This window comes from Alosa alosa, chromosome 5, assembly GCF_017589495.1.
Source record: "Alosa alosa isolate M-15738 ecotype Scorff River chromosome 5, AALO_Geno_1.1, whole genome shotgun sequence".
NCBI classification, from domain to species: Eukaryota; Metazoa; Chordata; class Actinopteri; order Clupeiformes; family Clupeidae; genus Alosa; species Alosa alosa.
Window position 1 is genome coordinate 21,794,158 of NC_063193.1, and position 15,632 is coordinate 21,809,789.

A 15,632-nucleotide genomic window follows, 5' to 3' on the forward strand; every position below is an offset into this window, starting at 1 on the left:
TTCTGTTTTAAATCCTATTTTTTCCACATTTAGTACTGCTGCAAAATGGGACCAGCCACACAATGCCACGTAATAAAAAAAAAAAAAAAAAAAACACAAATGTAAAATTAAACAAAAGCACCAGGAACTGCGACCGATGCTTGACAGGGTGAGAGGGGCCATTCTGGTACCTGGGATGGGAAGGTCCCAGTGATTGCATGGTGAAGTCATCGGAGAAGGAGGAACAGGAGGGGTTGGAAACAAACCACAACACGACAGATAAACACAGGGATGTCAGAGACACAAACACAACGTCATGCCACTGCCAATGCCGCCAATCTCCCCGAAAATAAAAGTAATATCAAACAGAAAATAAAAAAGGAAAACAAAAACTCAGAACTGCTACATGTCCAATCCCAACTCCAGCCACCCCCCCCCCCCCCCCCCCCCCCCCCCCAAAGTCAATCCCCAACCCCTACCCCAATTACACAGCAAAGAAAAAGCATGCTTAGGAGGAGGAGGTGAGAACACCTGACACAAGAGGAGAGAAATGCTAACCAGTAACATCAGTCTGCCATCAGATAAAAGATTCCCGCAAAAAAGAAAGAGCGTCAATGAAAACAACAACAACAACAAAACAAAAATGGACATGAAAATTGAACAACATGTAACACCTTGTCCCAGGTTCATGTCCAAAAAGAAAAGAAGCGTCTTCTGAGCACGGTTTGCCTGTTCTCACACTTAGCAGTACACATGTAGTTTAAAGCACAACAAACCTGTAGAGGAGGAGAACAACGAAAGAGGCTCTTGTCCACCCACAGACCATACAAAGAGAGAGCATGGATGTCACTTCGACAAAAGTTTGTGACCACAAATGGAGGTTGGAGGGAGGAGGAGAGGGGGGGAAGAGTCTCCTTGTGTCTCTCGCTCGCTCTCTCCTTCTCGCTCGCTTGCTCTCTCTCTCACTCAATATCCCTTACTCTTTTGCCATGTCCCTGCTATAGAGCTTCAAAACAGGCCAGAGGCCAGGGGAGACTGGGGGGGGGGGGGGGGGGGAGGGTGTTGTTGTATGTGTTGTTGAGAGAGGAGAGGCAAGAAAGTGGCAGGGGGGTTGGGGGCGGTCGTCAAGTCAGTGTTGTGGTGTGTCGCCCTGTGAAGTCCGATGCAGGGCCACCCGCCAAAAAAAGGTCACAAAACAAGGGAGTAGAGAAGATCCTGAGGGGTCACTCCCAGCCATTGTCCTTGATCATGTGGGCCAGCTCGATGATGAACTTGCCCTCCTTGTACTTCTGACTGCTCTCGAACGCGTGCTCCTGTGGAGGGACAAAACACCAGACGTGAGGAAACATGGCCCCCAAATCAGCTGACCAACACCACAACAATCAGCTGCTTGTATGGTTGTCCTTGTCACATTTGAAAAGTTACATATGTACAGATAGTGTATTTGACTTCCTTGCAGGAACTGAGCTACAATATCAACATGGATGCAGAACCACACAGAGCCCTCCAAAATGGAACACATAATTGATAACCATACGCCAGCACGCACAAATTACATTCTGCACCATTTGTGTTGGGACCCGAGAGTGGCGTGAGAAAAATCTGTCCCTGGGACAAACCTCAACTCCCCCGTCCAATAGTAATCTCTCAATTACCTGACAGACGTTCCTCTTAAGCGCCTGACATTTAAATCAGAGAGAGTGAGAGAGAGAGAGACTGGAGGTCCCTGGAGAAACAGGTCCGACTGCATCCTGGAACGAATGCCTCCCTCTGCAATTACTCTGATGGAACAGAATGACTCATCCAGTCCCCTTCTCTCTCTCTCTCTCCCTCTCCCTCTCTGAATATCTCTGACTCAGTGCACATTAAAGGAAACCAAACTTCCATTCGCCTTTCATTTCTCAGCGGCTACAAAAAGGACCTGGCTGAACCGGCAAGTGCTTCCCCTTTACTCATTTAAGGGTGACTGTAAAGTGCTGTTAAGAGACACCAGTGCCAAATGTGCAAGTAATGTGAACACAAAGCGCTAAGATATCAATTAGCATCAAGCCGGAAGCAGGTGGTTCCTCGATGTGCTTCGGAGGTGAAAGATGTGTTGGATCTGTCGATAAGAACCAAAACCATGCTGGTCTTAGTAATCACAGATGAAATTCTAAACCTGGCCATTCAAAGGCAGCTGCATCTCTTTTTTGCAATGAGAACTTTCTCTGTGGGCAAATGCCATTTTAGGCCCTCGCACAGTGCTCCAGTAGCCCTGACCACGGCTCAGTAACCAGATAGCCTGATCATAAATAAGTAACCCTGGAATAGGGTGTCGGGATGAGCAAACAGCAGCAACCACAGCAACAGTCCAAACACTAGCTTCACGACCACAACAATACACACAACTCCAACAGTCAAAACACTGGTGGCCACCATGCCGCAGTAGGTCCAAAAGCCTGGGTGAAAGATCCAGCATTAGCACTGCTACAGTGACGAGTGATCTACCTAATGGCCCTATAAAAAGTCCATTCTCATGTTTTGGCCAAATGGATATAAGCTAACAGGGTATTGCTATTATCGTTAGTCATGACTGGCCTCATAATAGGCCTTACAGTGTGGTTTTAGGATACAAAAATAAAGGCCACCCGGACATTATTAGCCCACTAGAGTAGTGACCCTAGTCCAAATCATTACTGCATACCAGTGCAGACGCTGAGAGGGGGATGACACAGACAAGTCCAAACAAGTCTCTCTACAGCTGCTTGTCTACATGTTTGTGTTAATTTTAACACCGTTAACACCGGTACTAAGGCCAATCGTAATGTTGGTCTTTGTCTAGTTACTGTCTTCATGACCAAAAATAACAATGCATCCAAATGTTTGACAGCAAAACATTCTGGTGTGTTTACTTACGTATTTCCAGCCCAGAGTGGTTTTGCAGTTTTCACAGTAGATGTCTGCTACGGCGTGTAAACCTGTAAGAAGAACCCGCTCCTCGGCAGGGCCGCAGCCCACGTTCACTCTGCAGGGGAGAAGGAGAGAGGAGCATCTGTAAACACCACGGAGTCCAGCCACCAATGGCAAACACACATACACACACACACACACACACACACATGCCAGTTAGACTCCAGTCAGCTGATGTAAACATTGACTGCAAGAGGCTGTGGAGCTCAGTGGCTAAGAAACGCAGTGGCGTGGGGGAGAGAGCACTTTCACTAGTCTGCAAGACACACTGAACTTTAAAGGAATTATCCGGAGTAAAATGCACTTTAGATCAATTCACGGATGATTGGGAGTACATACGTTGAGTTGACATCAAAATCATGTCATTCGGATGTGTTTTGAGAAAGTTCGATTTTACCGTTTTTAGTCAAAACTCGTTAGCCTGGAAGTGACCAGGGCAAGTCATTTCGCTGCTACAAAACGCTATTTTTATACCTCTTCTACAGTTCCAGAAAGGTACTGGCTTGATGAAATTCATTCTGGACTCTCTATCCGACCACATAAAGACCTCGGGATACTTCGGTTTGGCTTTAGGGACCCTCTACTCACTGCCACGTAAGTGTAATGTTGTTTGGAACTGTAGAAGAGGTATAAAAAATAGCGCTTTGTAGCGGGCGAAATGACTTGCCCTGGTCACTTCCAGGCTAACGAAGTTTTGACTAAAAACGTAAAATCGAACTTTCAAAACACATCCGAATGACATGATTGTGATGTCAACTCAACGTATGTACTCCCAATCATCCATAAATTGATCTAAAGTGCATTTTACTCCGGATAATTCCTTTAATGCTTGGGCAACGACGACATGCGAATGAAATGTGACACTCTGACATGCCATCCATAAAAATGGCAACACAAGTGAGCTAACTACTGTTGACAGCATTTCGCCCAAGACCCCCATGTGGCTCCTCCTGAGCGGCTTTTCATGGTGCTATTGTTTGTGTGTGGGAGGAATATTTCTGACTGTGAAATTGATGGTCACGATTTCCATGCTTTGTCAAGCTGGCATTTCAAAGGCCATCTAGCACTGTCATCTGTCGCAGCATGACTTCACTGTCAAGTCACTTATGCAGGCCAACAAAAAACGTGTCACTTTGGATGCTGCAGTAAAGTGATGGACAGATGATCCACTGATGCCAATCCAATCTGTATGGAGATCAGTGATCAGTGTCATAAAAAAAGAATGGGAGCGAAGGCTACTCTTTAAGTACTGGAAGCCGCTGAGACAAGTTTGTCCTCGGATCCAGCCAATTCCAGGCCTGTAAACACATGTATGAAAAGCAGCTGTGGGGGAGAGCTCGCCATTTGTGTTTGTGTTTACTGTGTTTGTGTTTACTGTGTTTGTGTTTACTGTGTTTGTGTATGAGTGTTGTGCCATGGCCAGATGCCATCTTGGAATAGAGACACGCCTCCTAACAGCTGGTCTTGGTCATAACAAAAACAGTCCTGTTCTGAAGCGGCAATTGACGTGATGGAGAGAAATCCGGGGGAAGTGCAAGATACTCACACAGAGTTGAAGAGGTAGGCTCGTCCCTGACTGCCTTGGAATGACTGTGGAGGAGAGAGAGAGGGGAGGGGGAGAGGGGGGTGAGTGATCATATAGACACATATAGACAACAGAGTTTGGCAAGGATCCTGCAAGACAGCCATGTGCATGAGAACACACGGCTCCCCAGAGGAATGCTCACATGTGCACTCCTCTGCTTCGCTACCTCATGTCTTTCACATATAAGGAAGGGAAGGGGGTTAGAAACCAAAAAAGAAGGGAGGTAAGAGGTGGTACTGCTGAAAACTCCCTTGAAGCTGAGTCTTTGGCTTAAGGGCAAGGGTGTGTGTGTGTGTGTGTGTGTGTGTGTGTGTGTGTGTGTGTGTGTGTGTGTGTGTGTGTCGTTTCTTAGAGAGTTCTTGTTACTCAGGGGCTCACAATGACGAAACAGTATAGGCACAAGCTAATGAAAGCACAAAAGAACCATGTAGCTGAGACCAGTCAGCCTGCTTTCCCCCTGTTAGCACTGGTGACTTTAAAAAGAGCAGAGCAGAGCAGGCTGACAGCATTAGCCTTATATCCCCCATTACAGTGTCTAAGGATGGATCATGTAGGTCAGAGGAGATTGACACTTTGCAGCTTGCGCCACACAACAGAGGTAATTTCATTTGACTTCCTATATTTACAGTTTAGCTGACCTTTTCCACAAAACTCTTGACTAGCTCATTGCTGAGCCATCCTGATTAGCATACTGGTGAACCACACTGAATGGGTTAGCATATTGGTGTATCATAATGACTAGCTTATTGTTAAAAAACAATGACATGCATGTTAGTGAACCACTCTGAATTGATCAGCATATTGGTGAGCCATACTGACTGTTGTATTGCTAAAAGACTGAATAATAGTTCATTGTTGAACCACTCTGACTAGAATAGGTGTTAAAATAAGGTCCTGGAGTGAAACCAGGAAGTTTTGTGATCACATTCAATGTGAGCTTCATAAGGCTTCTCACAGCCGTCTGCTTTCGATACAGCGTTGAAAACATCGCAAGACTTCATGTGTTTGGCAGTCACTGAATGCACAACCTGTCTATGCGTGTCAGCTGTTCCCACAGTCATCATAAACTTTGGCTTTAGTCATGGCTGCCACGGCAATGTTCACACAGAACAGTGGTCCTCTACAGAGAGCGTTCAGTCTGTGTTTATGCTGTGTGCGCTCCAGCCAGAGGGTGCAAATGCTCCTCATTAGTCATTAGTCACAGACGTCACTGGTTACACTGATCTGCCCTGATTCAGTGCTACCTGGAAGAGTGCAGTGCAAAAAACGATTTTGATCATCTGAAAAAGGGTGTTGGTGAGAGTGAAGGTTGGTTACTTCAGGTTTTCAGTCTGAATCATCATGCGTCATAATCACATCACACACAAACACCTTGGCTCTGCATAGTGTACGTGCAAAAACAGACACAAAATTCTGCGTGTGTGTGAAAGGGTGTCTTGTTGTTGTTGTTGTTGTTGTTGTTGTTGTTGTGTAGCCACTGGCCTGTCTGCCCCTTGTGGCCGCCTGTCATCCTCGGTCAAGAGCAGCGGGACAGACAGCGACCAATCGGCTTTTCTTTTTCCATCACTAAAGTCCCCTTGAGGCCCCGGGTCTAATGCAGGCTAATACAGCCACCAGCTGCTCCGCAGACTCTTCTGCTGGACTTAGCAGGAGCCAGCCAGGCGCAAACCCAGCCGCTAACCCAGCCGCACACACCCGGCCTCAGCAACCCCTCCGCAGCTCGGCGAGCGCTGGTAAACCAAAGGGGGGAATATAGATCCTTCATAAAGATGCCAGCGCCAGGGGACCAAGTTCCCCTTTTATTCCCCCTGTGTGCTGAATGAATCCCATTTGCAACCTCAGCCTCTACTTCCTATTTTTGTCCAGCCGAGAGACAGAGACAAGGGGCATCACACTGTTGGATTTTATTATGGACAAGCTCCCTGACACAATTGTGTTAGCAACTGGCCAAAGGAAAGTGTGTCATTTACGGTAAACTGACACTGAGGAAGACCGAGGAGGAGCCAAGTCTAAAGCTGTCTAAAGCTACCTGGCCTTTAGCCAAGTAAATTAGTCCATTTCACAGCATACAACAGGTAAAGAAAAAAGATCTGATAATACAAGATTCTCAGCCATCACCCAATTATTCAATTATAATGAGAGCCAGAAAAGATTAAAGTATTCATAATTAACGATGGCAGGAAACGAATCTACTGTATGTCATAGCTTTAGAGGTTTACCGTGCAGGTGCTTGGTTTTAATAGGCTTAATTCAGGTCATTCGGCTGCACAGAGAGAAGACAGCAATCAGCTACATGTACTTTTTCTTTTAGGTGGTTTGGCAAATGGGCCGTTTGAACGGATATGTGACTCACATAACTCTGCAGGTTACCCTGCGTTCCGAGTTCAGCTTCATGGAAATGTTTGGGAATGTGTTGTATTGAACACCAGCATGCCAGCACAGCCGTTGGCAAAACAGATATAAGACCTTAATGGCAGCCAGTCATCCTGTTTCCAGACTGTCAGGGCGGCGATTCGGGGCAGAGAAGTTCATGATTACACTGCCTATAAACAGGATGCCTGTTAGTCATTTTGGGTAATAATTCAACCGCCACTGCTGGTCAGGCTGCCTCCCATACCCAGCACACTGCATATGGGCAAGCGCTATCTTAGTAGCATAAACAGGCGGTGATTGTAATGACTTCTCCTCAAATGAGCTGATTTGATTGCACTGCCCCCACAAGCACAGAGTACAGGAACAGCACTGACCCCCCCCCCCCCCCCCATCACAATTAGCTGTAATTGATGTAATTACACCAGTGCAACAGTAACAGTCTTTGACTTTGTCCAGCTGACCTGAATTTTCCCTGGGGATCAATAAAGCATCTATCTATCTATCTATCTATCTATCTATCTATCTATTTCAGTGTATTTCATTACTTTTGGAGGCAGGTTGCGGGGATTAAAAGTTTCTCAGTGACTTCAGTACTTCAAATTGAGTTGTACCCTGGAACACCAGACTTTCAGGGGACAAAACCATGAGGAGATTGTATGACATATTTGTCATCCTCGCCTCCCAGTCTAGAGACCCTCTGGGAAAAGTCAGGGGAGGTAATGTTTTGCCAAAGTTCTTACATTCACCCAAGCAAAGCATTCCTTCACAAAACATTGGGCCTGGCATTAAGACAAAGGGCTATTCTTTCAAATGGATACATAATCTTCATTTATGTGTCGTTTGGGAGCTTACGAAAGACCAGCTGATTGCTGATGTCAAAAAATTATTCCCTTGTCAGAAGTGTAAAATTTTTCATCTAAACAAAGATGTCAGCCCATGCACCGTTACAGACATGTTTGGAAACACTCCAGATGTGAGCTCGGCCTCTTAAGAAGGCTTGCGCAACGAGTGTGTGATTTCAGAGATGACGCTGGACTCTGGCTGGCCAGTGGAGGATCTGCATAGCTGAGGTGAAAGTCACATAGCTGTCTGGAGTGCGTGACTAGGACTCCCCCATTACCTGAGGATGACATGCTGCATTGCAGCCTCTGATCAGCGGTTCAAAACCAAAAAAAAGTGTGCACACACTCTGCCATGGCGAACGTTTGATGCTGCTCCAACGGACCAGCATTGGAAACAGGCATTTCTTAAGCCAATGCTGAATTGCTAATCCCCTGTTTTTATGCCTCTCCAATTTTTTTGGCAGACGCTGACATCACAGCGTAGGAATTGTGAAACCTCTCTTCCAACCGAGGCGGGCTGGCACACTTCTGTGAATTGTCCCTTTTTTCCTTTAATGCTTAGAGACACTTCGAAGTCTTCTAAGAAAACATGTTTACAAGTGTGGCATGCATTGCTCAACATCAGACAAACTTTGCTACTTAAATGAGGCCATGACACAGTAACCTGCCTCCGGCAGCCTAATTGGTAATCTAGAGGCTTCTAACAGAGGAGGAAGCTCACATTCTGAGGAGCAAGCGTCTACAAAGCCGTGACCGGCAATCGGCTCCTGATGGGACAATAGGATTGGCTTTGTGCAACCACTTTCATCAACACCTCCGCTTGACGTTACGGTTGACGGTAGCGAGCGCTGGTTCTGTTGGGCTAATCCTTGCCCTCAAAGTCTCAAGACACAGACCCAATCAACATCAATGACAGGCTTAAAATAATAACAGGCTTGCTTGCAAAGAGGATAAAACATTAATGATCAATTCCTTTTTGTATACTGTTAGTTGCTCACATTATTTAATGATTATTCATTTCAATTACTTAATTATTTTACACAATTATGCAGGAGAGCCTACTGCTAGAGACGAGAGGGACTTTTGCCATCTCCTCGACCAGTGACATAATCAGCTTATGGATGAAGCCAGGCTGAGCACGCAGCCACAAAGCACAAGTTCTGATACTCAAGTCATACAGAGATTTTCCAGACTTTCCACTAGCTTTGCAAGAAAAATGGGGGCATATAAAGTGCCTCTGTCGAATGGCAAGTCCTTCCCAAATACCTTCTCAAAAGGGAAGGCCATGTGTGCGCACAGGTGAAGGGTGTTCGATCCTCTGCTGGGGTACAGTGGCAGAGTACTGCTGCCCAACTCAGGGACAATCCAATTATTCTCAGGAATGCCACCAGACATTAATGCTATTTGCGGTCTCACCCTGAGGCACTGGTTCAGTAAACCATGACATGGAAATGACTTTGTATATATTTCCTGGTTTTGCTTAACTGCAAGAATACCCCTGGTAACAACACTTGGGCCTCCTCCAGATCACAACAGTGTATTCGGCCAAAGGAAAAACTCCACAATACAAGGCGCCTATTATTTGGGGAACAGAGTGTTTTGTTGGAAAGGGTTCTTTTCAGATGTTGGGAGAGATCTTCGGCAGAGCTTCTCTAACTAACTTTGTGGTTCAGTTTACTTGCATCCTCAGGGTTAGTTGTCTGGTAAGGGCAAATAAACAACATGCAAATTCTTAATTATCCTACAGAGCAGGCATGCATTAGCCACAGCCACGTGGTTGTATTCATTTAGACTTGTCTTGCAACATTCTGTTCCCTGACTTGCTAAAAAGCATGCCACAGCATGCCACAGCACAACAAAAGAGAAAACTGAAAACACTTCACACCACCTAGATTAATAGCATGTTCTGAGGTGTGCTACTGCCAATTAACATAATTCCCTAAAGGCCTACTCAATGAATGCATTTCCTTTATTTTTTTTGATACTTTTGATTCTTTGCATACTTGTTTTTATACTTGATAAATAAAAGTGAACTTTTATGTAATTGTTGTGAATGGATGTCAGGTAACCTAGAAGCTGTTTTCTATGAAGTATTTCCAAAAGCAGTATAATGAGCAACTGCCAGGACCAATCCACCATATTATCAGGTAAGCAAAAGGCTCTTCTAAAAGGTTGAGTCAATCAAGCTCCTTGAAATGAAGAAACCAGTTTTACATGACAACGTTGAAACTTGGTATCAAATATGTAAACAAACCACAAGTTTTCTTTGTCAGTTTACTATACAAACCAGGATAAGTACTATCTACCTAACATTGGGATGTGGTTGTCGTTACATAATATGGCAATCACAACAAGACATTAGCGGAGTGATATTGCTGTACGTTTCACGGTGTAAGACATGGCACTCTGTGTTTGTGCTGCATGCTGTGTCTGAGGTTCATTACAAGAGCAATTTGCTTGGTTCTTGTTGTGTTTTCAGCTGAGCACAGAACAAGGAAGTTTGAGGTTAACCATGGCTATATCTTCCGTCTTCTCACTTTTGCTGCTTGAGATTGTTATACCTAGTTCTGTGTAATTAGATCATGGATTCTAAATCCTGGAAGAACCGGTGTGAAAATGATACTTGTGTTATACTGTAGCTCACCAGGGACAAAACACCAATAGCTGTACATTTAAAACTGACATAGGACAATTTTTTGAGAATTGTCAAAAAAGGAAGGGCCTTGCAGGTGTGTGCATGCATGTATGGTTGTGTGCGTGCTCTTATGTTTTGCTTACTTTTGAGATTAGCTCATCATGGTTGGCTAGGTGAGCTCGGCAGTGGATGCAGCTGTATGTCCGATGACAGTTGGGCAGGTATGCCTGGAACGTCTTGGACTTGGTCATCTTCACCATCTCACTCTCGTGCTGCTCTTCGTTGGGTTCAGGACTGGCGCTGGATGAGTTGCAACTCTGCTGGACTTGCTGACAGAAGAAACACTGGAAGATGCAAGCAAAAGCCGTCGTTGTTCTGGAGTGGGTGTGTGGCACGTTCCACACAAACACCACAGGAGAAATAGCAACCTAGAGGAGAGAAGTCACAAGGATGCAACCAGTTAGGTGACACATTTCGTTGGATTAAACTGAACCCTAGCCTTCCTTAAATCTGCCCCTACTTGTACTCCCTACTTGTAGTATATAACTAATCCCAAATAAGGCCTAAATTCAGGCCATCTCACTAATGACTCCTAAATGACTCTTAATGAGTACCCCCCTCTCCCCACACACACACACATCAGTGAACACACCTTCAGCCCAAAGATTTATTTAACTCTAATTTCTTCAATATAACATTATATTAAATAAGTTCAATGTCTTGTGGAAACGTTGTTTTCTAAACGGCATAATGCAATCTCACTAAAGGCATAGTCCTACTTTGTGGTTATGCCCACAACTGAGTACCATTGGTAATAATAATAAAATAATAACAATTGATTTAACTGTTCTGATAGGTGCTTGTGATAAAACGTTTACTACGGTGATGTTTTTCAAGTGCCTAACTTGATGCAGGAACTGAGGCCAGAGCACGTTGGTAGTTACACAAGCTGACTTCCGCATTAGAACAGGAAACTTAAAGCGCAAGTCGCGCGCTCACAATTGCGAGTGCAACAAAAAAATGTTGAAGCCGCGCAACAATTTCCTCTATGCATTTCCAACAATATGTTCAGGTTCGTGTCATGCTTCCTGAGTGAAACATATTCCAGTGAGAGTGTCTGCTCTCTGATTCTACAAAATAGATTACAGAAGGAGAGGCTTCATTGTGTAAGAATAGAGAGAGGTAGGATTTGTGTTAATAGCTCCCTCATTTATGTCCAGCTGGTCTATTTCGACGGTTCAAAAGCACATTAACTGCAATTCCAATGTGTTACACGAGTTCGCAGTTGATAAACCAGGCCCGAGCCACGACCACATCAAAAGAACACAGCTATCGCTACTTCATTACTGCAGGAAGTTCATATTTCTACGACACAGACGCCAGTATTAGCCTACTTCTGCTCCGTTTATAGCACCGGTCAGATAACATTACAAACTGTTATTTACCAAGTCCACCGTGCATTTAGCGTGACGGTACATGAGGAAGTTGTGGGAAGAAAAAAACGCAAATTTTGTTTGTCGAGGCTAGAAGTCCATTCCTGCCATGTGTTGCTGAACAAAGGAGGCTAAACGTGCGTGTTAACCTGGGATCGATTCTAGCCAACAGGAAGCGTGGCCCAAGGATAAAGCTAATCTTGAGCAAATCTGGGGAGTGCAACTGTCGGATTAAGGGTAAATTAAAGGGAATAATGCAGATTATAAATCCTGTTTTGCAATAACTCCGATAGGACATAACTTGATCAAACAAAAATCCAAGGAAAAATGTAATGTGCAACTATATGCATTGAAACATTACCAGAAACACGGAATAAATGTTTTCTTTGCCTTTTATACAGGGTTACGCATTAAAATGTTACACGTGGTTGAACTGCCAATCTATACAAATTCCTAAAACGGCTGCTTTTTGTCATTTTGCTGCCAGGCACAAATCAATTGTCTAGAGCTCTTCGAGTCACAACAAAGGAAAGCATGTGGTGATCTGCCTCAGAGTGGCCAGCATAGCACCACCACCGCATGCGGGCTAATGCATTTTCAAAACAATGGGCAACAAAACCAGCCTTTTTCTTTGTTCAACTGAGTAACAACTTCCAATATTGCAACAACTTGCCATTGCCTGTCTAGGCAAGAGTCTGGATGAATTCCATTCTTGCATTTCCACATCATTCGATCATTTAGTTGTGAATCCACTGTCTCATTCCAGCGAATTAACTTGTCATCTAACTTGATATGGTGCACTAGATGTAGCCTGATTTCATTAAGAGAGCTTTCCTAAAATGCACCGACCCAATACGTCAAGTATCTGATCCTGTAACTTTTCTGACGTTACAGATCCATAGAGTGCAATTGGTGTCAATCTAAGTCAACTACTTGTCAAAATTTAATTGTGTTCTATCAAACACCAACTTCTGTTCATGCATTCGTTGTGGATCAACACTCACCACCTGAATTTGATCTCAGAACGAAGCCTATCACATACGTCTTTCGATGTAGTTGATATCAATAGTTTTCATGGCACGACGAAGACAGTGTCACCCCTCAAACATGTCAAATTATAGAAAATGTCCCGAAAAAACATGAATAGATTCTAGCTGACAGTCTTGTGTGCCAGCTATGGTGTGCATTTCTGTCGTCTTTGTTGTAGTCTTTGTGTGCGTGATGGACTAGCCTGGCTGCTTTGGGATGAAAACGTCACTAGAAGGACGGATCAGGGTAATGACTGACAGCACCGCTATCCAATATTCAAGCGAGCAAGGAGGGACTACATTGTAGGTCGACGACACATTCCCGGATGTGTAAATAAATACTAACAATGATCACTAAAAAGTTAATATCCAATAATTTACCGTATGTGACAGTTACTTGAAAAGTGAAATACCCCCAGTGACACAAAAATGATTGCCTACGTCAATCAATTAACTCATTATTATTATTATTCAGTGTGAATAAATAATCGAATTTCCTAAATTGATACAATGTCATTGAATTCAGTATGTTGGCAGTAGTATGTTTGATTTCTCAATTTGTTTCAAGAGTCCAGTTCTGACTTCTGAAACAAAAAGATAACCGCCTTCCCCAGTTTATGCGTCATCTATGCCTTATAAATAATGACTTGGTCTCCTAAAATAAACAACGGTCACGTAAGCCATTCTGCAGAATTTTTCTCAATAGATTCCATTGTAGAGAATGATAATGGTGCCTAAAATTAGATTATCAACAACACGACGTTACCAGATCATATCTACATTGGCAGTATAATGTTTTTTATACTGTTTTATATATTAACCGTCTTTGTGAATTGAGGGTGGCCGTAAGTGGTTTTGGGTAGAAGAGGAAGCGTGTCTAGCCATGGCAAGGAGCCTGATGATGTCATATGTTTTCATTTTGCAACCATTCTTATTAGCTAATAACTTGTGATGCATTTGAATCGCACAAGGCGGTGCCCTATCCTGGTTTCTTTTGGCTCTACAGACAACAATAATACACTTTTAAAATGTCGTTTATTAAATAGCACGACTGTTTATGAGCTCATTTGTCTGACTTGCTATCGCCTCCACTACATGGCATGTCGTTCATATGTCAATGTGACCTTTAGAATACTTGCTGATAAAAGGTATGCTCTATTGCATTTAGAGTTGCGCTGATCATTAGCTGCTTTTCAATCAAGACAAATGCTATGCGTTAGGCTACACGCAGTCTCAATTTGGTGCAGCCAACCATGCATTAGGTAATCTGGTACATAACACGCAAGTTCTTGTGTAGCAAAGAAAACTGTACCTTTCGGGTGGAAGTGGAGAAAGTATCTTCTCCACGGTAATGTTATCTCTCATTCACAAGCAGTGTGTCCACCACGACTGTGGCAGGCTACGACGATTCTTGAGAGATGCTCCTCACTGTGCTATATTCATTCTTCTGAATTGATTCCGCTTTATTGAATGAGATGGTTGTCTCCTCAGGGTTTCAACGGCGACAGTGAGGGAGTTAGCTGAGCGCTCGCCAAATAAACGAGGCTACATTCAGAATTTGATTTCCCGTTTACTTTATCAGACTGCGCAATGAGTCCGTTATTCCAGTAATTCCAAGAAGGGTCTCGAAATACTAAGAGACGAAATGTCGCTTAACTCAATTCATTTTCCCTGATTGAAACCTACGTAGAACAAAACTTCTTGGTTCCCTTCAAACAACATTAGTCATACATGGCTGCATAAGAAGTGCTCAATGAAGTAGCAAAGATGTAGGCTAATCGCAACCCATCGACTTGCTCTAAATAAAAGGATGATCAGGATACCTTTCCTAAAGGCAAGATAAACTCAAAAGCCTCATAGGTGTAAAGCCGTTCTATTTAGTGGATAGTCTATACAGTTGACAACTGACGCCGCAATGTTTCATCTTACACTGTCTGCATAAGATACCTTTTGTTTTGACACTGTGGCGTGGCCACAAATATCATCGAACGCAGTATGAAAAAATAAGCAGATATTGACGACATTTCCCTCTACAGTATAGAGACCAATTAAAGTCAGAATATACTCTACCAACCAACCCTGTTAAAGCAAAGACAGCCTGAATCGTGACTGGCCAATCATTTCCATCTGCTCGATCGACGACCATGCGCACAACGACGTCGCTTGTTTTTGGTTTTGCGCGGTCACGTCAGTAACACGTGCCAATTCTCACGTGAGCGCGCCGTAAATAAATCGCAAATCGAAGCATCAAGCATAGCCTATGTAACACGACTGCCCCATGTGCTACTAAACCACGTAATGTAGCAGCTAGAGGTCATCACATTGTATTTGTCTTCCCAATTCATCCAATAAATGACGTGACCTTGATTTTTCAGTGAGCAAAGATAAAGCTCTGTAGCCTCTAGCTCTGTAAATTATGGGGGGTATTTAGCTTAGCATATTTTATTTAATGGTTTTAACTTAATATATCCTATCCATTACAGTAATTTAGGCTTACATTGGCCATTTAATGCTGATTACCTTGGACCGTTTACTTTTAGGAGTCATTGTTACCTCCTCCAAAGGAGGTTTGGGTTGTCTGTCTGAGGATAAGCTGCACAAAAACTTGGTAGAGGAAATCATCTTATTTGAAGCAGATCCGAATCAACGAGCATATCCAGGATTAGTTTTCACTCTATGTAAAATGGCTACATGGGGCATAAGTCTGTTGGCCTTGCCGGAGGTCCCTCCGACTTTCCCTCGTTTCTTTATGTAGCAAGGTCATGCGCAGCATCAGTCACCAGAGCCGTTTATTTATTAGATCTGTCA

General features: G+C 43.8%; 1 protein-coding gene across 2 annotated transcripts; it reads right to left on the reverse strand.

Moving 5' to 3' along the window:
* Positions 1 to 1,052: 1,052 nt before the first annotated feature.
* ypel1 (yippee-like 1) lies at positions 1,053 to 14,894 on the reverse strand. 2 transcript variants are annotated; one of them, XM_048243548.1, is made up of 5 exons: positions 14,137 to 14,894; positions 10,507 to 10,791; positions 4,475 to 4,518; positions 2,875 to 2,983; positions 1,053 to 1,292 (listed from the first exon to the last, which is right to left on the reverse strand). In XM_048243548.1, exons 2-5 carry the CDS (start codon positions 10,621 to 10,623, stop codon positions 1,203 to 1,205), a joined length of 360 nt encoding a protein of 119 aa, XP_048099505.1. In that variant the 5' UTR covers positions 10,624 to 10,791; positions 14,137 to 14,894; the 3' UTR covers positions 1,053 to 1,202. The 2 variants fall into 2 exon arrangements, with proteins under 2 accessions (XP_048099505.1, XP_048099506.1); XM_048243549.1 differs by lacking the exon at positions 14,137 to 14,894 and adding an exon at positions 12,801 to 13,039.
* Between the last annotated feature and the right edge of the window lie 738 nt (positions 14,895 to 15,632).